This window comes from Carcharhinus amblyrhynchos, chromosome 35, assembly GCF_965287045.1.
Source record: "Carcharhinus amblyrhynchos chromosome 35, sCarAmb.v2.hapA, whole genome shotgun sequence".
Classification (NCBI taxonomy): domain Eukaryota; kingdom Metazoa; phylum Chordata; class Chondrichthyes; order Carcharhiniformes; family Carcharhinidae; genus Carcharhinus; species Carcharhinus amblyrhynchos.
This window is the reverse complement of record NC_137358.1, coordinates 6,186,339-6,211,390: the sequence shown is the minus strand read 5'-3', so window position 1 is coordinate 6,211,390 and position 25,052 is coordinate 6,186,339. Positions and strand designations below refer to the sequence as shown.

The 25,052-nt window shown below is 48.5% G+C and overlaps 2 protein-coding genes across 8 annotated transcripts in view; one reads left to right on the top strand and one right to left on the bottom strand.

Annotated features, from left to right (window-relative positions):
* Positions 1 to 13,205, top strand: part of LOC145361682 (epidermal growth factor receptor kinase substrate 8-like protein 1) — an 83,739-nt gene extending 70,534 nt beyond the window's left edge. For all 7 annotated transcript variants that reach the window (XM_080217584.1, XM_080217585.1, XM_080217587.1 and 4 more), the window contains 6 exons: positions 771 to 867; positions 1,125 to 1,265; positions 4,398 to 4,518; positions 5,475 to 5,655; positions 7,631 to 7,763; positions 10,665 to 13,205. In XM_080217584.1, the coding sequence (XP_080073710.1) occupies positions 771 to 867; positions 1,125 to 1,265; positions 4,398 to 4,518; positions 5,475 to 5,655; positions 7,631 to 7,763; positions 10,665 to 10,751 (760 nt within the window). In that variant the 3' untranslated portion in view covers positions 10,752 to 13,205. The remainder of the gene's footprint in view (positions 1 to 770; positions 868 to 1,124; positions 1,266 to 4,397; positions 4,519 to 5,474; positions 5,656 to 7,630; positions 7,764 to 10,664) is intronic.
* A 3,168-nt stretch (positions 13,206 to 16,373) lies between these two features.
* Positions 16,374 to 25,052, bottom strand: part of LOC145361683 (excitatory amino acid transporter 2-like) — a 46,315-nt gene continuing 37,636 nt past the window's right edge. The window contains exons 8-11 of the mRNA XM_080217591.1: positions 24,190 to 24,384; positions 22,866 to 23,000; positions 19,466 to 19,697; positions 16,374 to 18,706 (exon numbers count right to left, since the gene is read on the bottom strand). Of these exons, the coding sequence (XP_080073717.1) occupies positions 18,548 to 18,706; positions 19,466 to 19,697; positions 22,866 to 23,000; positions 24,190 to 24,384 (721 nt within the window). The 3' untranslated portion in view covers positions 16,374 to 18,547. The remainder of the gene's footprint in view (positions 18,707 to 19,465; positions 19,698 to 22,865; positions 23,001 to 24,189; positions 24,385 to 25,052) is intronic.

Here is a 25,052-nt window from a genome sequence, read left to right as displayed (position 1 = left end):
AAGGCAGGGGAATGGGGCTGGATAGAATGCTCTTCCAGAGAGCCAATGCAGATGGGCCGAATGGCCTCCTGCTGTACGGTATAGGTTCTGTGATCCCAGGAGAAAGTGCTGGAAAATCAGGTAGCATCTGTAAGGGGGGAGAAAGAGCAGACGTTTCGAGTCCTGAATGACCCTTTGTCTAAGCTTTGTGTTAATATTGGTAGGCTGCTGGGAATGGAGGCAGCAGGGTCAAGGAAGGGAAGGGAAGTATCTGGGATGGACCAGGTGAGGGTGGTGGAGACCGGAAGCCAAGTTGATGAATTTTGAGGTCTGGATGAGAGCATAAAGCGACACCAAAATAGTCACCGATGAAGGAGTTGTGTGGGAGGGGAGCTGGGCGGGTCTGGAACAAGGAATGTTCCACATATCCCATAAAAAGACAAGCTAGAACCCATAAAGGTAGCCATCGCTACCCCTTTGATTTGGAGAAAATGGGATGAGTTAAAGGAGAAGTTCTTGAGAGATAGAACGAGTTCAGCCAGGCGGAGGAGAGTGAATTGTTCAGGCCTCTTTTTTCCCATTCTGAGATGCTCTAACGAAAGGAAAGGGACTGATAAAGGGGACATGCAAGTCTCGGGATGATGCATGCCAGTGTGCCAAGTCTACGGTTAAAGGTTTCTAGCGCGTGGCACAGAACACAGCGGAGCCTACGTGCCCTCCGACTGGGGAATCGAGCGACCCCACCACCTGGCACTCCTGTGAGTAACTGGGCTCATTCTTCCTTCCTGCAGAGATAACCCGGTGGGCCACAAACACATGAAATGCAGTTACGATTTTGTGGCCCGGAACAGCAGCGAGCTCTCCGTCCTGTCCGGGGAAGTGGTGGAGGTAAGTTCGCCGATTGGAGCTCCTTGGGTTGCGAGTTGTGGGCAGGTGGAGGGGGAGGGGTGGTCAGGATCCTGTTGAGGTGGAAATGAGCCATAGGCTTGAGGGGCTGAGTGGCCTCCTCCTGTCACCAAGGATCATTGGAATTGAATTCAGTCACCCATCCAAGCCGTTTGCTAAGGCTTCTCGCTCGCCTCCGATGGGCCGATGGGTCTTGCTGCTATCCCGCTCTGCTTGACGTGGCCTTTCTCTCTCCCCAGGTGCTGGATGATTCTAAACGGTGGTGGAAGGTTCAGAATCAGAGCGGGCAAGTTGGCTACATTCCCTTCAATATCCTGGAACCCGTTCCTGCACAGGACGTGGTCGATAGCAGCATAGTATACGCACAAGTGGCCCCCAAGGTAACCTACACAACAATCAGCAATGCTGGGGAGGTGATGGCCTAGTGGTATTATCGCTAGACCATTAATCCAGAAGCTCAGCTAATGTTCTGGGGACCCGGGTTCGAATCCCGCCACGGCAGATGGTGGAATTTGAATTCAATAAATAAAAATCTGGGATTAATGACCCATTTTTGATTGTCAGGAAACCCATCTAGTTCACTCATTTCCTCTAGGGAAGGAAATCTACCATCCTTACCCGGCCTGGCCTACATGAGAATCCAGAGTGAATGCAATGTGCTTGACCCAAGCCTATCCTATCCCTGTAACCCCATACATTTATCATGGCCAATCTGCCCAACCTACACATCCTTGGCAGCACGGTAGCACAGTGGGTTAGCACTGCTGCTTCACAGCTACCAGGTCCTGGGTTCGATTCCCAGCTCGTGTCACTGTCTGTGTGGAGTTTGCACATTCTCCTTGTGTCTGCGTGGGTTTCCTCCGGGCACTCCCACAGTCCAAAGATGTGCAGGGTTAGGTTGCTTGACCGTGCGAAGAAATTGCCCCTTAGTGTCCAGGGATGTGTAGGTTAGAGGGATTAGTGGGTATAATATGTAGGGATATGGGGGTAGGGCCTGGGAGGGATTGTGTTCAGTGCAGACTTGATGGGCCGAAGGGCCTCTTTCTGCACTATAGGATTCTATGATTGGACACAAAGGGATAGCAATGGCATGGCCAATCCACGTAACCTGCCCATCTTGGGGCACTAAGTGGCAATTTAGCATGGCCAATCCACCTAAATAAAAATCCATCTGGTTCACTAAAGACCTTTAGGGAAGGAAATCTGCCGTCCTTACCCAGTCTGGCCTACATGTGTCTTCAGAGCCATAGCAATGTGGTTGGCTCTAAACTGCTCTCCAAGGGCAGCTAGGGATGGGCAATAAATGCTGGCCAGCCAGCGATGCCCATGCCCCACAAATGAACAAGTTAAAAAACATCATTCTGTAACCAATCAGAAAATTAGTCCAGTTAAAGACTGTCCTTTGACAAATCTTCTCACAAGCTTGGTCTTTTCCCTCTTCGCTATGAAATCTGTCCTTGTGAAAGTTATCTGTTCAGCCTGAGGCTTGTAGAACTAGAACAACACAAACTGTTAACATGGATCTCTCTTTATTATAATATGATCACAGCAGACTCCCTCTGCTGGTACAAGTGTGCATGGTAGCCCCAAGTTGGCAAAATGCACAATGCAATTTCCAGTTCGCTACAGCCTCTTATTGACGCGCTTTTGTTGACATCAGTTGTGGTTCAGTGGGCAGCACTTCTGTCTCTGGCTTCAAAGGTTGTGGGTTCAACTGCCACTTTGAGAGTATGAGGAGCAAACTTTTGGATAACACCTACCTCCATTAGCAGTGCCAAGAGAGAGCTGCAATATCAGAGGTGCTATCTTTGGGATAGAGTGTTTAACAGCCTGGGTTGGAAGTCAAAGATTCCATGGCATTATCAGGGTGGGGTGGTTTCCCAGTGTAATGGACAATGTTAATTCCTCAACCAACATCACTGAAACTGACGATCTGGTCGTTAGCACGTCGTCATTTGTGGAATCTTGCTGTGCGCAGTTTGTTTTTAAAATTTTAGGCTTATTTATTAATGTCACAAGTCGGCTTGCATTAATACTGCAATGAAGTTCCTCTGAAAATCCACTTGTCACCATACTCCGGTGCCTGTTCGGGTACACTGAGGGAGAACTTAGCAGCCAACGCACCCTAACCATCTTTCGGACGGTAGGAGGAAACCCGCACAGGGAAGGAAGGTGCAGACTCCACACAGGCAGCGGCCCAAGCCGGGAATCGAACCCGGGTCCCTGGCACTGAGAGGCAGCAGCGCTAACCACTGTGCCACCGTGCCGCCCTGTTTCCATACTTCTGTTACAATTCTCTTTCCGCACCTAATGGTTCACTAAGGCAGACTCTTGTCCGTTTCCATAGCTAGTAATTCCCAGAGCAGGTCATTATCTGTCACCAGGGGGCTTATAGCTTGAGGGGGCGCCACTCCACACCAAGCCTGGCTGACCAAGAGCCTCTCCCACTCTTACCGCCAGCCATTGGCGTGTTTGGAAGGATTCTGTAAGTTGAAACTCAACCTGTTTGGCTGCGTTATGAACACACCTTCCTTGGCCATCCTGAGGTGGGACTCGAACCCGGAGCTACTGGCTCAGAGGCAGGGACGCTAACCCCGCTCTAACACCAGACCTACTCTCTAAATGTATTTCATTGGCTTTTTTTTTTAATTAATTCATGGGACACGGGCTTCGCTGGCTGGGCCAGCATTTATTGCCCATCCCTAGTCGCCAAAGGTTATCGAAACTCAACCACATTGCTGTGACTCTGGAGTCACATGTAGGCCAGACCGGGTAAGGACGGCAGATTTCCTTCCCTAACATTAAGTTTTCATTATATTTTAATAATGTCACAAGAAGACTTACATTAACACTGCAATGAAGTTACTGTGATTGGTAAGGGGATCAAAGATTACGGGGAAAAGGTGGGAAACTTGGGTTGAGAAATGTATCAGCCATGATCAAAGGGCAGAGCAGACTCGATGGGCCGAATGGCCTAATTCTGTTCCTATGTCTTACAGTCTTCAGCCTAAGGGAGGGACACTGGTCTACTGGGTTATTGCTGGAGTTTTAAGTAATAGTGTCACAAATAGGCTTACATTCACACTGCAATGAAGTTACTGTGAAAATGCCTGAGTCGCAACACTCCAGCGCCTGTTCAGGTACACTAAGGGAGAGTTTAGCACCTACCCGACATCTTTGGGAGGAAACCCACGCAGACACGGGGAGGACATGCAACCTCTGTACAGTGGCCCAAGCCGGGAATCGAACCCAAGTCCCTGGCGCTGTAAGGCAGCAGTGCTAACCACTGTGCCACCCCTAAAAGACATTAGTGATAGTTATACCTCTAGGCTATCTTCTCCCTGCTTTGGAATGTCTTGAGATTGTAAAAGACACCATTCAAATGAGACTCCTTTATTTTCGGAGAGTTGGGGAGTAAGGTCTCCGGGTGAGACAGAGCGCACTCACACTGACCCTACAGACTGCGATACCTCGATATTCTCCATCATTCAGCGTTCCTTTGTGTTTTGCAGGAAAGCCGGCGGGTCCCGAAGGGCACACCACCCCCCACCCTCCCGAAAAGGGCGGTCCAACCCAACAGTGTGCAATGGGAACCAAACACTGAGCCGCTCACCATGAGTCAGAAAGAGAAAGGTGATTTATTGATTTGATTTATTATTGTCACATGTACTAACATACAGTGAAAAGTATTGTTTCTTGTGCGCTATACAGACAAAGCATACTGTTCATAGAGAAGGAAAGAAGAGAGTGCAGAATATAGTGTTACAGTCACAGCTAGGGTGTAGAGAAAGATCTACTTAATGCGAGGTAGGTCCATTCAAAAGTCTGACAGCAGCAGGGAAGAAGCTGTTCTTGAGTCAGTTGGTATGTGACCTCAGATGTTTTTTTCCCCGACGGAAGAAGGTGGAAGAGAGAATGTCCGGGGTGCGTGGGGTCCTTAATGATGCTGGCTGCTTTGCCGAGGCAGTGGGAAGTGTAGACAGAGTCAATGGATGGGAGGCTGGTTTGCGTGTTGGTTTAGACTACATTCACTACTCTTTGTAGTTCCTTGTGGTCTTGGGCAGAGCAGGAGCCCAGACCAAGCTGTGATACAACCAGAAAGAATGCTTTCTATGGTACATCTGTAAAAGTTGGTGAGAGTCGTAGTCAACATGCCAATCTTGTCGTGCATCTTGTAGATGGCACAAGTGGCTGCCACCCTGCGTAGGTAGTGGGAGTGAATGCTTAAGGTGGCAGATGGGGTGTCAATTAACTGGGGCTGCTTTGTCCTCTTGATGTGGGTATGCCGGCGTTGGACTGGCGTAAACACAGTAAAAAGTCTGACAACACCAGGTTTTAGTCCAACCGATTTATGTCTATTATCAAATAAATCGGTTGGACTAAAACCTGGTGTTGTCAGACTTTTTACTGCTTTGTCCTCTTGACCCAGTTGAGCTAAGCCAAACGGCCAAGTGGGTGGTGAGTCTGGATCTGGTTGGTGGCAAAGATCAGTGAGCAATGCATTTAACCACCAGGCCAGCAGGAGGCGCACACTCAGAGTCCGTGCAGTCCACTGTGGCAGTAATTTAAATTGTCTGTTCCTTCTCCAGAGCGTAATGCCCAGATTAATGTCATGAATGAAGAACTGTTACTGAGGATAGCCAATGGGAGGACCACACAGCACAAGACGTTCCAGGTCCACAAGACCCTTGACACCTTGCTCCCTCTGAACTATGATTCCTCTCCGAGCGAGGTCAAGACTTGGCTGGAGGCCAAAGGCTTTTCTCAGACGTAAGTTGGGCCTGCCTCCCTCTACTGGACTGCGCCGGGCACTGCAGGGAGTAAAGATGCTTCAGCTGAACCCTGATGTGAGGTTACAGTTTATTAGCCTCACTGCAGTGAAGATACTGTGAAAATCCCTGAGTCGCCACACTCCGGCGCCTGTTCAGGTACACTGAAGGAGAACTTAGCAGCTAACCAGCACACCTTTCAGAAACCGGAGCGCCCGGAGGAAACCCACGCAGACACGGGGAGAACGCGCAGATTCCACACAGACAGTGACCCAAGGCCGGAAATCAAACCCGAGTCCCTGGCACTGTGAAACATCAATGCTAACCACTGTGCCACCAAGCTGGCCCACTGTGTGGGAAATAATGGTGGGGGTCGGTGGGAGGATGGGTCGAAACTTTTGGGGGAAGGGAGTTGACTCAGAATTCAAGAATCGTCAAATTTAGTTATGAGGAACATGCTTGCTTGTCCTGGGAAGGTGGGTCATAGTGAGGAGTGCCAGCTAGCTATTAGCAAGAGTGTGAGGATGGGGGGTTGGTTAGGGGACGGGGTTTGGGCACAGCAGGGGGGGTGGGGGGGAGGCAAGGGCAGGGGCACTGGGGAAGGATGTTGGTACAAGGCGAACATTCATTCCGAAACTGTGCCTCCCCCCACTTCCCGCAGCTCTAGATTTTTCAATTTACCCTATTTGGGTGATGTGGTGGCACAGTGGTGCCTCACAGTGCTAGGGACCCAGGTTTGATTCCAGCCTCGGGTCACATTGTGGAGTTTGCACGTTCTCCCCCCCCGTGGCTGCGTGGGTTTCCTCCGGGTGCTCCGGTTTTCTCCCACAGTCCAAAGGCGTGTAGGTTAGGTGGATTGGCCATGCTAAATTACCCCTTAGTGTCACAGTATATACATGGGGATATGGCTTGGGTGGGTTGTTGTAAGCGCAGGCTAAATGGGCCGAATGGCCTGCTTCTGATCTATAAGGATTCTGTGATGGGACTGGAACATTCTAAGCTGGTTTAACTTAAAATTAAGTCCTTGGTTTCTTAAGGGGCAAAGATGATGTTCAGTTGATCTGTGTTTGATTATGTGGGCCTACTTACAATTGATGTTCACTGGGCCCAATTGGTTGAGCCTGGACGTGGACTCAGAGGAAAGCAAAGTGGAGAAAGTGCTGAAAGGCCAGAGCTCGGAACAAGGAGCAGGGAATTTCATAGCACTGGGAAGATACCTGTGGTACACCTACATAAGGTGGGATTCTGGCGTGGCACAGTGGTTAGCGCTGCTGCCTCACAACGCCAGGGACCTGAGTTCGATTCCCAGTTTGGGTCACTGTCTATGTGGAGTCTGCACATTCTCCCCTTGTCTGCGTGGGTTTCCTCCAAGTGCTCCGGTTTCCTCCCGCAGTCTGAAAGACTTGCTGGTTAGGTGCATTGGCTGTGCTAAATTCTCCCTCAGTGTACCCGAATAGGTGCTGGAGTGTGGCAACTAGGGGATTTACACAGCAACTTCATCGCAGTGTTAATGTAAGCCTTCTTGTGACACTAATAAATAAAACTTTAAAACTCCAGTGATAACACACTAGGCCATTGCCTCTCCCTTAGGATTAAGGCTATAAGACATAGGAGCAGAATTAGGCCATTTGGCCCATTAAGACTGCGCCGCCATACAATCATAGCTGATGTGTTTCTCAATCCCACTCTCCCGCCTTTTCCTTGTAACCTTTGCAATGAAGTTACTGTAATCGGTAAGGAGATCAGAGTTAATCTAAGCCTATCTGTGACTAATAAATAAATAAATTCTCCAATCTCATTGGTGGTGGGACCCACTTGCCAGCAAGAATGGAAAATTTGGTGTTCCAGCCCAAAACTCTGTTCTCTTGCAGCGGGAATGGAAAACATCAGCCTCGGACAGAGATGGAGGATCTCAGTTGTAGGACTGGTGTCATCTCTTCATATCTCTGATCTCTCTGTCCGTCTTCCTCTCCCAGGACGGTCAAGTCTCTCGGGATTCTGACAGGCGCTCAGTTATTCTCCCTGCAGAAGGATGAATTGAGGTCAGTGAGTCCAGAGGAAGGCTCTCGTGTCTACAGTCAGATCATGGTCCAGAAATCACTGCTCGAGGTAAGGGGATATTCTTGTTGTTTTATTTTTCCGGGGGGGGGGCCAATCAGCTGCAATGGGACATTCCCGGGAGACCGAATGAAAGAATTTCAGATAACCCCTGGGTCTGTCAGGAGAGGTTTTCTGATGGCAAGGGTGAGGGGGCATTTGGAGAGAGGTGTCTGTGAGAACATGATCCCCGCGGGGTGGCACGGTGGCACAGTGGTTAGCGCTGCTGCCTCACAGCACCAGGGACCTGGGTTCGATTCCCGAGTTTGGGTGACTTTGCGGAGTTTGCGCATTCTCCCCGTGTCTGTGTGGGTTTCCTCTGGGTGCTCCGGTTTCCTCCCACAGTCTGAAAGACGTGCTGGTTAGGTTGATTGGCCGTGATAGATTGCCCCTTAGTGCCAGGGGAATTAGCAGGGCAAATGTGTGGGGCTATGGGGATAGGAGCTGGGTGGAAATGTGGTCGGTGCAGGCTCGATGGGCCAAATGGCCTCCTTCTGCATTGTAGGGATTCTATGATTCTAGTGTCACAAGTAGGCTAACATTAACACCGCAATGAAGTTACTGTGAAAATCCCCTAGTCGCCACACTCCTGTTCGGGTACACTGAGGGAGAATTTAGTACAGCCAGTGCACCCTAACCAGCACGTCTTTCGGATTGTGGGAGGGAACTGGAGCACCCGGAGGAAACCCACGCTGACATGGGGAGAACATGCAGACTCGCCACAGGTAGTGACTCAAAGCCAGGAATCGAACTGGGGTCCCGGGTGCTGTGAGGCAGCAGTGCTGATCACTGTGCCACCGTGCCTCCCCATGTATATACAGCCCACACTCAGGCACCCACAGGCCACACAGAACCAAATACCAAGGAATCAATCACTTTTGTCATTTTGGCCATGCCAAATTCTCCCTCAGTGTACCCGAACAAGCGCCAGAGTGTGACAGCTAGGGGATTTTCACAGTAACTTTATCGCAGTGTTAATGTAAATCTACTTGTGACACTGATAAAACATAAACTTTAAAACTGGTCGGAGGATCAAGGAAATAAGTTTAAGTTTATTCATTATTGTCACAGGTCAGTTTACATTAACACTAAAGTCCACATTGCTACCCAGTGCCTGAGCACCGCCTGCCAGAGGTACACTAAGCTGCGCTCAAAACAGCCTGAGCTAAAACAAAATCGAGTCATAGAGGTTTACAGCATGGAAACAGGCCCTTCGGCCCAACTTATCCATGCCATTCTTTTTTTTTAAAACCCGTAAGCCAGTCCCAATTGCCCACATTTGGCCCATATCCCTCTGTACCCATCTTACCCATGTAACTGTCTAAATGCTTTTTAAAAGACAAAATTGCATTTGCCTCTACTACTACTTCTGGCAGCTCGTTCCAGACACTCACCACCCTCTGAGTGAAAAAATTGCGCCTCCGGACCCTTTTGTATCCCTCCCCTCTCACCTTAAACCTATGGCCTCTAGTTTTAGACTCCCCTACCTCTGCAAAAAAGATATTGACTATCTGGCCTACCTATGCCCCTCATTATTTTATAAGATCATCCCTCATCCTTCAAATCTCCAGAGAAATAAGTCCCAGTCTATCCAGCCTCTCCTTATAACTCAAACCATCAAGTAGGATCCTAGTAAATCTTTTCTGCAGTCTTTCTAGTTTAATAATATCCTTTCTATAATGTATGGTGTACTGGCCTTCGTTAATCGAGAGATTGAGTTTAGGAGTCGGGAGGTAATGCTGCAACTTTATAAGACCCTTGTCAGACCCCACTTGGAGTACTGTGCGCAGTTCTGGTCGCCTCACTACAAGAAGGATGTGGAAGCTATTGAGAGGGTGCAGAGGAGATTTACAAGGATGTTGCCTGGATTGGGAGGCATGCCTTATGAAGATAGGTTGAGGGAGCTCGGTCTCTTCTCCCTGGAGAGACGAAGGTTGAGAGGCGACCTGATAGAGGTTTACAAAATATTGAGAGGAATAGATAGGGTGGATTCTCGGAGGCTATTTCCCAGGGCTGAAATGGTCGCTACGAGAGGACATAGGTTTAAGGTACTGGGAAGCAAATACAGAGGAGGTGTTAGGGGTAAGTTTTTCACTCAGAGGGTGGTGAGTGAGTGGATTCGGCTGCCATCGGTGGTGGTAGAGGCGAACTCGCTGGGGTCTTTTAAAAGACTTCTGGATGAGTACATGGGATTTAATGGGATAGTTCTATGGCTCGGTAGGTATGGATGCGATCGGCACAATTTGTGGGCCAAAGGGCTTGTTTGTGCTGTAGTGTTCTTTGTTCTATAATAGGGTGACCAGAATTGCACACAATATTCCAAGTATGGCCTTACCAATGTCTTGTACAACCTCAACAAGATGTCCCAATTCCTGTATGGTGGAATTAACATTTCAGTGAGTAAGGGACGGGTCCCTCACTCATCTAGTCCCTCCCTGACTTCTATTCACTCAAGTCTGAAGCCCACAGGCCAGAACAGATCCACACACCTGAAGAGAAAGGCAAAATAATCTGCGGATGCTGGAATCGGGAACAAAAACGGAAAATGCTGGAGAAACTCAGCAGGTCTGACAACATCTGTGGAGAGGGAGTAGAGCTAAGGTGATCCAGACTTGAAACATTGGCTCTATCCTCTCTCCACCAATGCTATCAAACCTGCTGAGTTTCTCCAGTATTAGCTGAGCGAGTGGCCAGTCTGTGGAACGCGATCTCTAGAGAGAGACTAAGGTTGACCTTCATGTAGGTCAGACCCAGGTAAGGACAGCAGATTTCCTTCCACTAGGCATCGCCTCACCCTCGGGCTTACATTTACCCCCTCGATCCTTCTGTCCATCAAGAATGGAAGGCCCAGTTGGGCCTAAGCGGGTCTTTTCCAATTCCTAAAGAGTGTTCCTGTTGACGGATTTCTTACAGGACGAAAGGACCATTACTGAGTTGGAGGCCATCATGGAAAAGCAGAAGAAAAAGGTGGACTCGGAAATAAAGATGTCAACCTTGTGAGAACGGGGAGGGGGAAATCTTCTTCCAAATGCATGGACTTGAATTGTTGTCAGGCACATCCTTGGACACCTCAACTGCCATGATGGAGGCGCGCAGATGTGCGGCATTAGTATTGTAAGATTCGTAACACCAAAAGTGACCAAAGAATAATTGTACATAGGATGTAGATTGGTTCTCACTTCCACGCATATTTCCTTTTGATAAGAATTAGCCATTTTGGGGGTTAAAGTTGTACGGATCCAGAATTGGTGTCTGATTGGAAAGTGCAATGGAACAGCTTCAAGTCTGATCACTGGGGAACTGCGACCAAATCTGCGTCCTTGAACAAAGGTAGCACTATTTTATTTTTGTAAACTTTTCTCTGGCGGTTTTCGTCTCGTAGGGGGGCCCGATCATCTACCCTACCCTCCAAGAGCCGGCAGGCATCTAACTGAAAACCTTGGACGGGGTTATCCAGCCTTATTCGCCCCCCGGGACTGGACAATCCGTTGACCTGTATCAAAGATCAACGGACCTTTGCATGGTCGGTGTCCCCGATTCCTGTGGTGGGCGAGACGGGAATGGAGAGAGCCTTCCATTTTATCTCTGCGCCCTCGAGTAAACATGGAGGACAGGAGGTCATGAAGGGATAAAATACAAATAACTTCTAAAGTTTAAAAAAAAGTAAAGTTTATTTATTCGTCACAAGTCGGCTTACATTAACACTGCAGTGAAGTTACTGTGAAAATCCCCTAGTCGCCACACTGAGGGAGAATTTAGCATGGCTAATGCACACTAACCAGCATCTATTCGGACTGTGGGAGGAAACTGGAGCACCCGGAGGAAACCCATGCGGACACGGGGAGAATGTGCAAGCTCCACACAGACACTGACCCAAGTCGGGAATCGAACCCAGCTCCCTGGCGCTGTGAGGCAGCAGTGCTAACCACTGTGCCATCCTTATTGTTTTCATAGAATCCCTACTGTGCAGAAAGAGGCCATTTGGCCCATCAAGTTTGCATCGCCCACAATCCCACCCAGGCCCACCCAACCCCGTGCATTTACCCTCGCTAATTCCCCTGACACTGAGGGGCAATTTAGCGAGGTAAATCAACCTAACCCGCACATCTTTGGACTGGGAGATGAAACGGGAGCACCCAGAGGAAACCCACGCAGGCACAGGGAGGACATGCAAACACCACTCAGAGAGTCAGCCAAGCCTGGAATCAAACCTGGCTCGCTGGGCGCTGTGAGGCAGCAATGCTAAACCACTGTTGCCACCCGTATGGTTTTAAAACAATACCAAGCCCTTGGAGGGTATTGTAGAAGATAGGGCCTCCCTATGACTATGAGTTGAACCTGCCAGAGGAAGGTTTAGAACATAGAACATTACAGCGCAGTACAGGCCCTTCGGCCCTCGATGTTGCGCCGACCAGTGGAACCAATCTAATGACCCTCTAACCTAAACTATTCCAATGTTATCCATGTGCCTATCCACTGACCATTTGAACGCCCTTAAAGTTGGCGAGTCCACAACTGCTGCAGGCAGTTACTACCCTCTGAGTAAAGAACCTACCTCTGACATCCGTCCTATAATTACCACCCCTCAATTTAAAGCTATGTCCCCTCGTGTTAGTTTACGAATAGAGTATACTGCTTCCTTTACTCTAGGCCGCAGACTGGTGACTGTTCCCCCGGTGACCAAACGTGAATCCGTTCTATTGCGCTGGAGAGGCGGCCATTTTCTAATCTGACACCAATCTCAGATCCGTATGATTTCATCCCGTGTGGCCATTATAAAAGCTTCTGATAAGGTTTTGATATATACAGAAATGCATTTTTATGAAGGTACGCTCATTTAGTTATAAATATATAATGAATTTTGAAACCTGTGCAATGCAGGGTTGATGAAGATTTCTATATATGGTGTTGAATGTTTACAGCAGCAAGATCCTTCTTGTTTAGAAAAGCCTTCCCCCATTTTTGCTGCTTGCAGCTATTGGTGGAGGGAACTGAGATGTAACCTTACACTTGCCTGTACCGTTACCCCATCCATCGTTGCCCTTAGAGGGCAGTTGAGAGTCGACCACACTGCTGTGGGCCTGGAGTCACATGTAGGCCAGACCCAGGTTGGCAGATTTCCTTCCCCAAAGGGACATTAATGAACCAGATGGGTTTTTCCAACACTCGTCAGGGTGGCACGGTGGTTAGCACAGCAGCCAGGGACCCGGGTTCGATTCCCCGGTGTGGATCACTGCACGTTCTCCCCATGTCTGCATGGATTTCCTCCAGTTGCTCTAGTTTCCTCCCACAGTGCGAACAATGTGCGGTGTTAGGTGGATTGGCCATGCTAAATTCCTCCTCAGTGACTAAAGGTGTGCAGGTTAGGTGGATTGGCCATGCTAAATTGTCCCTTAGTGTCCAAAGATGTGCAGGTTAGGAGGATTGGCCATGCTAAATTGCCCCTTAGTGTCCAAAGATGTGTGGGTTAGGTGGATTGGCCATGCTAAATTGTCCCTTAGTGTCCAAAGATGTGCAGGTTAGGAGGATTGGCCATGCTAAATTGCCCCTTAGTGTCAGGGTGAGTGGCAGGGTAAGTGAGGGGTTATAGGGAGTGGGCCTGGGTGGGATGGTGGTCGGTGCAGACTAGATGGGTTGAATGGCCTCCTTCTGCGCTGCAGGGATTCTGTGATTTCGATGACTCTAACCCTGTTATGTAGCCAAGATGACTCCTGCCTATTTATTGCTGAACAGTAACTCATAATCGGGCGTTGAAATCAATAACTAGAAGGTAGTGTTGAGCTGGGAAATTTTTGTGGTAGGGTTCAGCGATGGCCTGGCATGAAGGGGTGAGCTTACCGTCTCTCCTTGTGCTGCTGCTCCTTTAGTTTGGCGATTTGTTACGGATGTAAACCTGAATGGACGCCTAAGTTCGCCCTAATTGACGGTAAATGGATTGTTGCCAGCAAACATGATTGCTGCTATTTATTTTTCAGTTTCCAAAGCAGGATAGGTGTGTATCAGTATCCAGTCTGCCTCTTACTGTGTAATGTCAATAAAATGTACAGTGATATCCAATGGAAATGGGTTGTGCGTGCTTTGGTGTTAAAATGTGGTCACCACTCCAAATACCTTCATTGTTTGCAAATCTCTTTATCTTCTCTCCTGTTAATCGAAGAGCAGAACTTGATTTATTACTGCCACGTGTATTGAAATACAGCGAAAATTATTGTTTCTTGCTCTCTATACGGACAAAGTTTTCATAGAACGCATAGGAGAGAAGGAAAGTTAGTTTGTTCAGTCACAAGCAAGGCTTACATTAACACCACAGTGAAGTTACTGTGAAAATCCTCTAGTCGGCACACTCCGGAGACTGTTTGGGTACACCGAGGGAGGATTTAGCACGGCCAATGCACCCTAACCAGCACGTCTTTTGGACTGTGGGAGGAAACCGGAGCACTTGGAAGAAACCCACGCAGACATGGGGAGAACGCGCAGACTCTGCAAAGACGGTGACCCAAGCCGGGAATCGAACCCAGGTCCCTAGAGCTGCGAGGCAGCAGTGCTAACCACTTCACCACCCTGCCGATTGTTGGAAAAACCACATTCCTAAGGCAGTCGCCTCACCATCTGTACCTCTGCTCTGCCAATCACGCATCCTGATCACTTAATGGACACTTTTGGCACCTTCTCAGCCTTCCGTATCCTCATTTATATTCCCTTCAGAATTATTTATCAGTCACAAGTAAAGCTTACATTAACACTGCAGTGAAGTTACTTTGAAATTCCCCTGGTCGTCGCACTCAGATACCCATTTGGATCAATGCACCCTAACCAGCACGTCTTTCAGACTGTGGGAGGAAACTGGAGCACCCGGAGGAAACCCACGCAGACATGGGGAGAACGTGCAAACTCCACACAGACAGTGACCCGAGCCGGGAATCGAACCTGGGTCCCTAGCACTGGGAGGCAGTGGTGCTAACCACTGTGCCACCATGCTGCCCGACATCCCTCTCAAGAAAGTAAAGTTATTTCAACAGTGAATTGATAAAATAAGCTGGTTAATTCCTGCATGAAGAAACTCGGGAGCCTAAAGTTTTCACTGGTTATATTGCAGAGTGTAATCTCAAAGCTTAGACAGAAGGAATACCTTCTTGTCTCTCTCTCTGGCTTGTAGGAATTATGAAAATGAGAATGAAAATGCCTTATTAGCCTTCCAGAATGATCCATTCTAAAATGAGAAGGCAATAGACTAGTGGTATTATCGCTGGACTATTAATCCAGCTAATGCTCTGGGTTCAAATCCCACCACGGCAGGTTTGAATTCAATAAAAAATATCTGGAATTAAGAATCTACTGACAACCCATTGTCGGAAAAAAACCCATCTTGTTCACTAATGTCCCTTTAGGGAAGGAAATCTGCTGTCCTTACCCGGTCTGGCCTACACATCATTCCAGAACCACAACAATATGGTTGACTGTCAACGGCCCTTGGGCAACAAGGGAAGGGCAACAAATGCTGGCCAGCCAGCGATGCCCGTGTCCCATGAATGAATTAAAAAGACACCTCATTGAAGTAAAATATGTGGAAATGGGGGGAAGATGGAAGGGAGAATTCACGGTCTGAAGTTGTTGAACTCAGTGTTCAGTCCGAAAGGCTGTGAAGTGTCCAATTGGGAGATCAGTTCCTCCAGTTTGCATTGGGGGATCGCTAGAACATTGCAAAAGGCCAAGGGTGGACAGGAGAGCAGGGTGGCCTTGAAGAGGCAAGCGACAGGAGGGTCAGGGTTCTGCTTGCGGATGGACTGAAAGTGTTCAGCAAAGCGATCACCTGGCCTGCGTTTGATCTCCCCACGTACGCCTTGAAGAGATTGAACACACATCCGTCTACATCACTGCGTGCACAAAGGAAAATAATGTGTGCGCTCAATGCAAATCCTATAACCAGGGTGGCACAGTGGCACCAGGGACCCGGGTTCGATCCCCGGCCTTTGGTCACTGTCTGTGTGAAGCTTGCACCCTCTCCCCGTATCTGCGTGGGTTTCCTCCGGGTGCTCGCACAGTCCAAAGATGTGCAGGTTAGGTGGATTGGCTGTGCTAAATTGCTCTTTAATGTCGGGGGATTAGCTAGATTAAATGCATGGGGTTATGGGGATAGGGCCAGTGCAGACCCAATGGGCTGAATGGCCTCCTTCTGCATTTCTGTGACTCTATGATCTGGGTGCCCATGCCATTCAATTGATGGACAACAGATGCAGGCCTAGGATTTAAATAGAATCCCTGCAATGCAGGAGGAGGCCATTCAGCCCATTGGGTCTGCATTGACCACAATCCCATTCAAGCCCTATGCCCGCAACCCCATGCTTTTACCCAAGCTAGATCCCCCGACATCCCCCCTGACACTAAGGAGCAACTTAGCATGGCCAATGCACCTAATGAACAATTGTACAGACTGGGAGAGGAAACTGGAGCACCCGGAGGAAACCCAAGCAGACATGGGGAGAATGCGCAGACTCCACACAGGCAGTGACCCCGAGCCGGGAATCGAACCCAGGTCCCTGGCGCTGTGAGGCAGCAGCGCCAAGGATATTCCTTAAAAGAACAGTTGCTTCAAGTCACAAAAGAATGGAGAAGTTTCCAGGGACAGATCAGCACCGAAATGTTTATTGGAACCACACAGAATGACAGCAGGAACACTGGGAGTACAGTACATGGTGCAGGTCACCCAGGGCCGCATAGCTGCTACCAACTACAGAACTGACACTACAGCCTGATACTTTATAAAGACGCACACACACACACACACTGGATGATGAGAACCAACTCCCTTCAAGAAGCCCTGTCAGTCCAGTGAGAGACGTGATGCCCCTACTCCCCCTCTCGCCCACTGCCCCCATGTCTGGTGTTGCATCTCACCCTTGCTGCGTTACTCTGGCACGTTCAACCAAGGGAAACAGCAACACAAAAGCTCTGGCTTTTCCCATAAGGATTCTTTTCCTGTTTTTTTTCCCCCTGTATCCAGTGGCGAGGCAATTTAGCACGGCGAATCAACCTAATCCACCTGTCCTTTGGATGGAAACCAGAGCACCCGGAGGAAACCCATGCAGACACGGGGAGAACGTGCCCACACAGACAGTGATCCGAGCTGGGGATCAAACCCGGGTCCCTGGCGCTGTGAGGCAGCAATGCTAACCCACTGTGCCACCCAGGTACAATGGGTGGAATGGACACCTACTGTTGTGTAGGGTCCCGGGACACCCCAAGGTTTATACAGAGGGGGAGAGGCAAGGCTTTTCAAAGAACAAAGAACAAAAACAGCCCAGGAAACAGGCCCTTCGGCCCAACGAGCCCACACCGCCATTTTAACATTACCAGTCCCCTCTCCACCCAGGACCCTTATCTATGATTATGGCATTCACATTGAGGGAAACTAATTTAGGGAAGGCACCTCCTTCCTTTTGGATCCAGTCTCCAGCTCCCTTTAATCGCAGCATCCCAATTAGCCCTCAACAGATTCCAAGAGTCGAGAATCAGTCCCTGTTTGTCGATCGCTTTTCCCGTACATTTTCTTTCTAGGCCAACTCATGCCCTTTCACATTGTTGCTCAGATTGACATCGCATTCCCCTCTCTGCACTAGCTCAGACTCTTAAAAGGTTCCTCCTGCCAAGGCCGTGGCCAATCCTTCCTCAGATGTGAACCTTTTACTGAGTTCACACTGACGCCCAGTGCGAGTAAAGGTTATCCTAAAACGTGCTCCAGCATCCCGAGATCCGAACCCACATCTGGCGGCTGCTACAAAGCCTGACTCAACGTGCTAGCCAAGGCGCCATGACAGCAATTGAGGACGTCCTTCCCATAATGCACTACGGGGTTAAAGAAGCAACGGCCTCACCTTGGCAACGAACGTCCATCGTTCTCCTTCACCCAGTGCCTTAGGATTCATCAGGTCTAACTAAGCAACTCAAAATTTACAGCAGATTGGGACCAAAATAAAAAGAAACTTGCGTCTAAACAATATGATTGGAATTATGTACAGACACATCTTCAGCTTACATCAATTAAATTCAAGTAATACATTTAACAACACACACATACACATATATATATGTACACAATTTCACTATTGCTTCCTTTCTCTCGCACTTTCTTGGCTCAGTTAATTATTGCGCCATTCCTCCCTACTCTCTCTCTCATCGAGATGTCAGTCTTTCCCCGCAAGATTTAAGCACTCGAGGGTTGCCAACTTGACTTGGGACACCTTCTTAGCTCTGGCTGCCATTGGTCACTCAACCTTGACCCCGATCACCACCCACCCCTGTCCAATTGAAAAGCAAATCCCGCCTCGGGGCGGAATTTTACAACCTCGCTTGTCCCGGTACCATAAAATCTCGTCGCCCAAAGTCAACAGATCTTTCTGCGATCCGTCCCTTGCCCGCTCCGATTCCCATGGCAGGTGGGGCAGTAAAATTATTTCAGTTACCCTATGTCCCATCCCTTAAGCCCAAACTCATAACCTCCAAACAGAGGTGAGTACGGCGACTTCAAGAGAAAACACCATTTCTAAGCCCCAGTTTCTCGAAGCAGGATCTCGGATACTCAAAGGGTGATCTTGGAGTGTTAACAACCCAAATCTGTACTGAAGCTCTTCCTTCATAAATCTTAATGCGGGAACTCATGTGACAGACCTTACAAACAATATGAGTTAGTCATCTAACACTGGAACTGACTAAGTACTTTGTAAAGTGCCTCTACTTAAAACTAAAGGGTTTTTTTTTCGCTCTCTAAGAAGGGAAAATACTTATTTTAAAAAGTTACATTATTCCTTCTCTCCATTTTTCCCCCTCTCTTCAAATGCTTTTTCCTTATCACAGTTGGGCAGTGTTTTCGTTTCATCGCTATTGAAATCCTCTGGTTCCTTTAGGTCTCCGGATTCATCCTCGTCTTGTTCAGTACCGTCATACTTGATGTCTGTGGTCTGTAAGAAGATATTACCATAAGCAATAATCAGTAACGCTCGTGCCACAGGGGGAAAGGCGATGGCCTAGTGGTATTATCGCTAGACTATTAATCCAGACGCTCAACTGGGGACGGGAGTTCGAATCCCACCACAGCAGACTCTGCACAGGCTGTGACCCGAGCTGGGAATCAAACCCCGGTGCCGGGTGCTGTGAGGCAGTAGTATTAAACCACTGTGCCACCCACTGCTGGGCTTTTAATCTAGAAGCTCAACTAATGCTCCGGAGACCCGGGTTCAAATCCCACCACAGTAGATGATGGAATTCGAATGCAATAAAAAATATTTGAAATTAAGAATCTACTGATGACCCATTGTCGGAAAAACCCATCTGGTTCACTGATGTCCCTTTAGGGAAGGAAATCTGCCGTCCTTATCTGGTCTGGCCTACATGTGACTCCAGAGTCATGTTAGCCATTGTGCCACTGTGCCATCCCACAACGGGCTGAAAGGATTTATTTGGGCAAGAACTGGGAGTCCTGTTTGGTATCCTACCCAATATTTATCCCTCAGGCGACATATAACACACGTTAACTGGTCATTGGCACACTGCTGTTTGTTAGACCTTGAGATTCAAGCCACCAGAAGACTGCATTGCTGCATCGCACCTTGGGAGGTCCTAAGATCGTGAAAACCGATATCTAAAAATCTATCCTTTCTCTGGTAGGCACAACCAATCCTTGGGCATTTGATATAAAATAAATCAAAAGGAAACCTTACTTCGTAATCTTCAGTTGGTATTGAGTTGTATCCTCCGTAAGGGAGCAGGGTTGGGATCTCCATCTTGTAAACCTTCTCATCATCGAGCGATGGTCGGAGTTTAATCATCTCCAGGTCGTTTTGATCCGAATGTTGGGCGTCGATGGCTGCCAGTTCCAATTCGGAGAGATGGTTCACTATCCCAGCCCCGAACGAATCACCCACCACATTGACCGACGTTCTCATCCGATCGCTGCAAATATCACAAAAACTTGACGTTGAAATTTGTGGCAGGTGAAAGGACACAAGACAAGATCCTCGCTAATCACAATTAAACCAGGACTGTCAGACTAAACCCAGCAGAAAAAGCAGAACAGGCTGGTTTCTCTGGAAAAGAGAATACTGAGGGGTGACCATGAGGTGATGGCGCAGTGGTTAGCGCTGCTGCCTCGCAGCTCCAGGGAATTGGGTTCAATTCCGGCCTCGGATGCCTGTCCGTGTGCAGTTTGTACCTTCTCCCCGTGCCTGCGTGAGTCTCCTCCAGGTGCTCCAAATTCCCCCCACACTCCAAACGTGTAAGTTAAGTGGATTGGCCATGCTAATCTGCCACTTATTGTCCAAAGGTGCACAGGTTAGGTGGATTGGCCATGCTAATCTGCCACTTATTATCCAAAGATGCACAGGTTAGGTGGATTGGCCATACTAAATTGCCCCTTAGTGTCCCCTAATGTGTAGGTTAAGTGAATTGGTTATGATAAATTGCCCCTTTCTAGCCAAAGATGTGCAGGTGAGGTGGATTGGCCATGCTAAATTGCCTCTTAGTGTCCCAAGATGTATAGTTTAAGGGGATTTGTGGGGTGAATATGCTAGATTATGGGGATGGGGCCTGGATACCTCTCTTGTCGGAGAGTCAGTGCAGACCCGACGGGCCATAAGGCCTCCTTCTGCACTGTAAGGATTCTGTGAACGTAACAAATAAACAGGACAGCGCACAGCTCAGTCCAACCTGCCATCCCAGGAATCAACCTGATAAACATTCACTGCACTCCCTCTATAGCAAGGTCATCCTTCCTCAGATAAGGAGACCAAAACCGCACACAATTCTCCAGGTGTGGCCTCACCAACACCCTGTACAATTGCAGCAAAACATCCTGATCCAGTTCAGAGGCAGCTCAGAGGAGGTTCACCAGTTTGATTCTGGGGATGGGAAGGAGTTGACATTTGAGGAGAGGCTAAACAGTTTGGGCTTGTACTCACTGGAGTTTAGAAGGATGAGAGGGGGAATCTGATCAAGGGATATAAAATTTTCAAAGGATTGATAAAATAATGGTGACTAAAGGTTTCCCCTTGCTGGGCAATCTTGAACAAGAGGTCACAGGTATAGGTTGAGAGGCGGTGGATTTAAAACTGAGATGAGGAGGAACTATTTCTCGCAGAGGGTGGTGAATTTGTGGAACTCGCTGCCCCATAGCGCGGTGGAATCTGAATCATTGAATGGGTTCAAGGAGATAATTATATTTCTGATTTTAAAAAATGGGTAAAGAGATATGGGGAACAGATGGGGGGATGGATTTGAGACCAGGGAGAGATCAGTCATTATCTGATTGAATGCTGGAGCAGGCTGGAAGGACTGAATTTGCCTACTCCTGCCCCTCTGTTCCATGTTCCTAACAGGTCTGTGGGTCTGAATGCCTATCCCTGGTCCCTTTGCTCCCATGTTCATTCCTCTGCCTCCATGCTCATCCTCCAGATCCACACTACACTATTAGATCGATCCTCCAAAATTTCCCTGCTCAGATGGGTTGTGATATCACTTGAAGAAATGATACACTCATGAGGAAGTAGCCAAGATGTAAGCCAGGTGACTAGCAGAGAAGCCTTCAGGTTAACTTACGTGAAGGATTTGCTGCTGCCCCTTCCTGTTACCAATAGCTGTCAAAGCTTTATAGTAAATCAGTCTGCTGGTTATGATGTGGAGTTGCCGGCATCGGACTGGGGTGGGAACAGTAAGTAATCTCAAAACACCAGGTTAAAGTCCAATGGGCTGTAATCCCCATGACTTGCCTGGGCTTGCAAAACCTCACTAACTGTCCTGTTTAGAGACAATTCACACCTCTTTAACCTGTGTTTAACCCCCTCTCCACTCACATTGTCTGCATCTGTATTTGATTTGATTTGATTTATTATTATCACATGTATTAATATACAGTGAAACGTATTGTTTCCTGCGCATTACACAGACAAAACATAGAGAAGGGAAGGAGAGAGTGCAGAATGTAGTGTTACAGTCACAGCTAGGGTGTAGAGGAAGATCAACTTAACGCAAGGTAAGTCCATTCAAAAGTCTGACAACAGCAGGGAAGAAGCTGTTCTCGAGTCGGTTGGTACGTGACCTCAGACTTTTGTATCTTTTTCCAGAAAGAAGAAGGTGGAAGAGAGAATGTCCGGGGTGCGTGGGGTCCTTAATTACACTGGCTGCTTTGCCAAGGTAGCGGGAAGTGTAGACAGAGTCAATGGATGGGAGGCTGGTTTGTGTGATGGATTGGGCTACATTCACAACCTCTTGTAGTTCCTTGCAGTCTTGGGAAGAGCAGGAGCCCATACCAAGCTGTGATACAACCAGGAAGAATGCTTTCTATGGTGCATCTGTAAACGTTGGTGAGAGTCATATCTGACATGTCAAATTTCCTTAGTCTTCTGAGAAAGAAGAGGCGTTGATGAGCTTTCTTAACTATAACGTCAGTATGGAGGGAACAGGACAGGTTGTTGGTGATCTGGACACCTAAAAACTTGAAACTCTCGACCCTTTCCACTTCATTCCCATTGATGTAGACAGGGGCATGTTCTCCTTTACGCTTCCTGAAGTCGATGACTATCTCCTTCGTTTCGTTGACATTGAGGGAGAGATTATTGGCGCCGCACCAGTTCACCAGATACCCTATCTCATTCCTGTACTCTGTCTCGTCATTGTTGGAGATCTGACCCACTGCGGTGGTGTCATCAGCAAACTTGAAAATCGAGTTGGAGGGGAATTTGGCCGCACAGCCATAGGTGACGAAGGAGTGTAGTAGGGGCCTGAGAACACAGTCTTGTGGGGCATCGCTGTTGAGGATGATCATGGAGGAGGTGTTGTTGCCTATCCTTACCTCGCATTCCAACCATTATCTTGTAATTGAGTGTGTGTCTATATATGCCCTGTTTGTGAAACAAATCCTGCACTCTGAGGAAGGAGCGGTGCTCCGAAAGCTCGTGTTACCAAATAAACCTGTTGGACTTTGCCCTGGTGTTGTGAGATTCCCCACTGTGTCTGCTGAGCAGCGCATTTACAAGTGAGCCGCCCCCTATGTTTGGTTGACCAGTCCTGTGTGAGATGGACATCTTTGTATGAAGCCAACACGGAAACGCCACAGGGTTTACTCACAGGAGCCAGTCGACTGCAATGAGGAGGCTGACGTCTTGGGTGGGCAGCCCGACTGCTGTTAGGATCAGGAGCATTGTCACAAGGCCAGCACTGGGAATGCTGGCTGCACCCACACTCGCCAGGGTAGCGGTCAGGCTAGCGATGGGGGGAAGAGAAAGAACAAGGAATAAAACTTAGCAAAAGATTACTTACACATTCCTGCCCCATCTCCTTCTACTGCACCCAATGAACCTGAGACAGGGACTCACTTCCAGCTCCTTGTTCAAATGAGTAACAGTGGGATATTCCTCTGTGGGGGCATCACAGCTGCTGGGCTTACCATACAATCCATAGATTCTCCGCACTGCAAGAAGGATGTCATTCAGCCCATAAGGCCAACCTAACGCTGCAAAAGAGTATCTTACCTAGACCCCCACCTTCCCTCACACTATTCCCATAACTATGCGCATTTACCTAGGGAATCCAGCTAACCTATGCATCTTTTTGATACTAAGGGGCAATTAAGTATAGCCAATCCCCCTAACTTATACATCTTTGGACTCTAAAGGGCAGTTAGCATGGGCAATCCAGTTAACCTGCACATCTTTGGACACTAAGGGACAATTTTGCATGGCCAATCCAGCTAACCTACACACCTTTGGACACTAAGGGGCAATTAAGCATGGCCAATCTCCCTAACCTATACATCTTTGGATACTTTGGAGTTTGCACATTCTCCCCATGTCTGCGTGCGTTTCCTCCAAGTGCTCCAGTTTGGTCCCACATGCTGGTTAGGGTGCATTGACCCTAACAGGCACTGGGGTGTGGCGACTAGGAGAATTTCACAGTAACTTCATTGCAGTGTTAATGTAAGCCTTACTTGTGATGAATAAATAAACTTTAACTTTTAACTAAGGGGCAATTTAGCACGGCCAATCAACCCTAACTCTTTGGGTTGTAGGAGGAAACCCACGCAGACACGGGGAGAGTGTACAAACTCCATACAGAGGGTGACCCAAGCCTGGAATTGAACCGGGGTCCGTGGGGCTGTGAGGCAGTAGTGCTAACCACTGTGCCACCACACTGCCCCTCTCAAAATGAATGATAACATCACACTTGCGTTCCTAATGAGCAACTCAACCTATGGAAAGAAGTCGGGTGTTATCAGAGAAGGGGAGAGTGGCCGATTCAGAGATAACCAGATGTACGTTTGTGTGAGAGAGATAAGCGAGTCCCTCAGTCCAACTGGGGATGGATTCAAAGGCTGGACACTACCCCTCCCTCACCAATGATGCCCCACATCCCACTAGGAAATAATAAAACGGTAATGGAAAGGATCACTTACCTCACAGTTACTATCTGCCCAGGATCCAGGACCACCCCATTCATCTGAGCAATAAAGATGGCCGCCACAGCTTCGTATAAGGCCGTCCCATCCATATTTATCGTGGCCCCAATCGGAAGCACAAATCTAGTCACCCGCTTGTCGATGTGTAGGTTTTCTTCAAGACATCGAAATGTCACGGGTAAAGTACCTGCACTGTTTGAAAGAGACAAAATGAGAGTTACTGTCATGGCTGCCCCAGAGATTAGATACAGATTAAAGCTCTCTCCGCACTGTCCCCCCATCAAACACTCCCAGGACAGGGACAGCACAGGGTTAGATACAGAGTAAAGCTCCCTCTACACTGTCCCCCATCAAACACTCCCAGGACAGGGACAGCACAGGGTTAGATACAGAGTAAAGCTCCCTCTACACTGTCCCCCCATCAAACACTCCCAGGACAGGTACAGCACGGGGTTCGATACAGAGTAAAGCTCCCTCTACACTGTCCCCATCAAACACTCCCAGGATAGGTACAGCACGGGGTTAGATACAGAGTAAAGCTCTCTCTACACTGTTCCCCCATCAAACACTCCCAGGACAGGTACAGCACGGGGTTAGATACAGAGTAAAGCTCCCTCTACACTGACCCCCATCAAACACTCCCAGGACAGGTACAGCACGGGGTTAGATACAGAGTAAAGCTCCCTCTACACTGTTCCCTCATCAAACACTCCCAGGACAGGTACAGCACGGGGTTAGATACAGAGTAAAGCTCTCTCTACACTGTTCCCCCATCAAACACTAGCAGGACAGGTACAGCACAGGGTTAGTTACAGAGTAAAGCTCCCTCTACACTGACCCCCCATCAAACACTCCCAGGA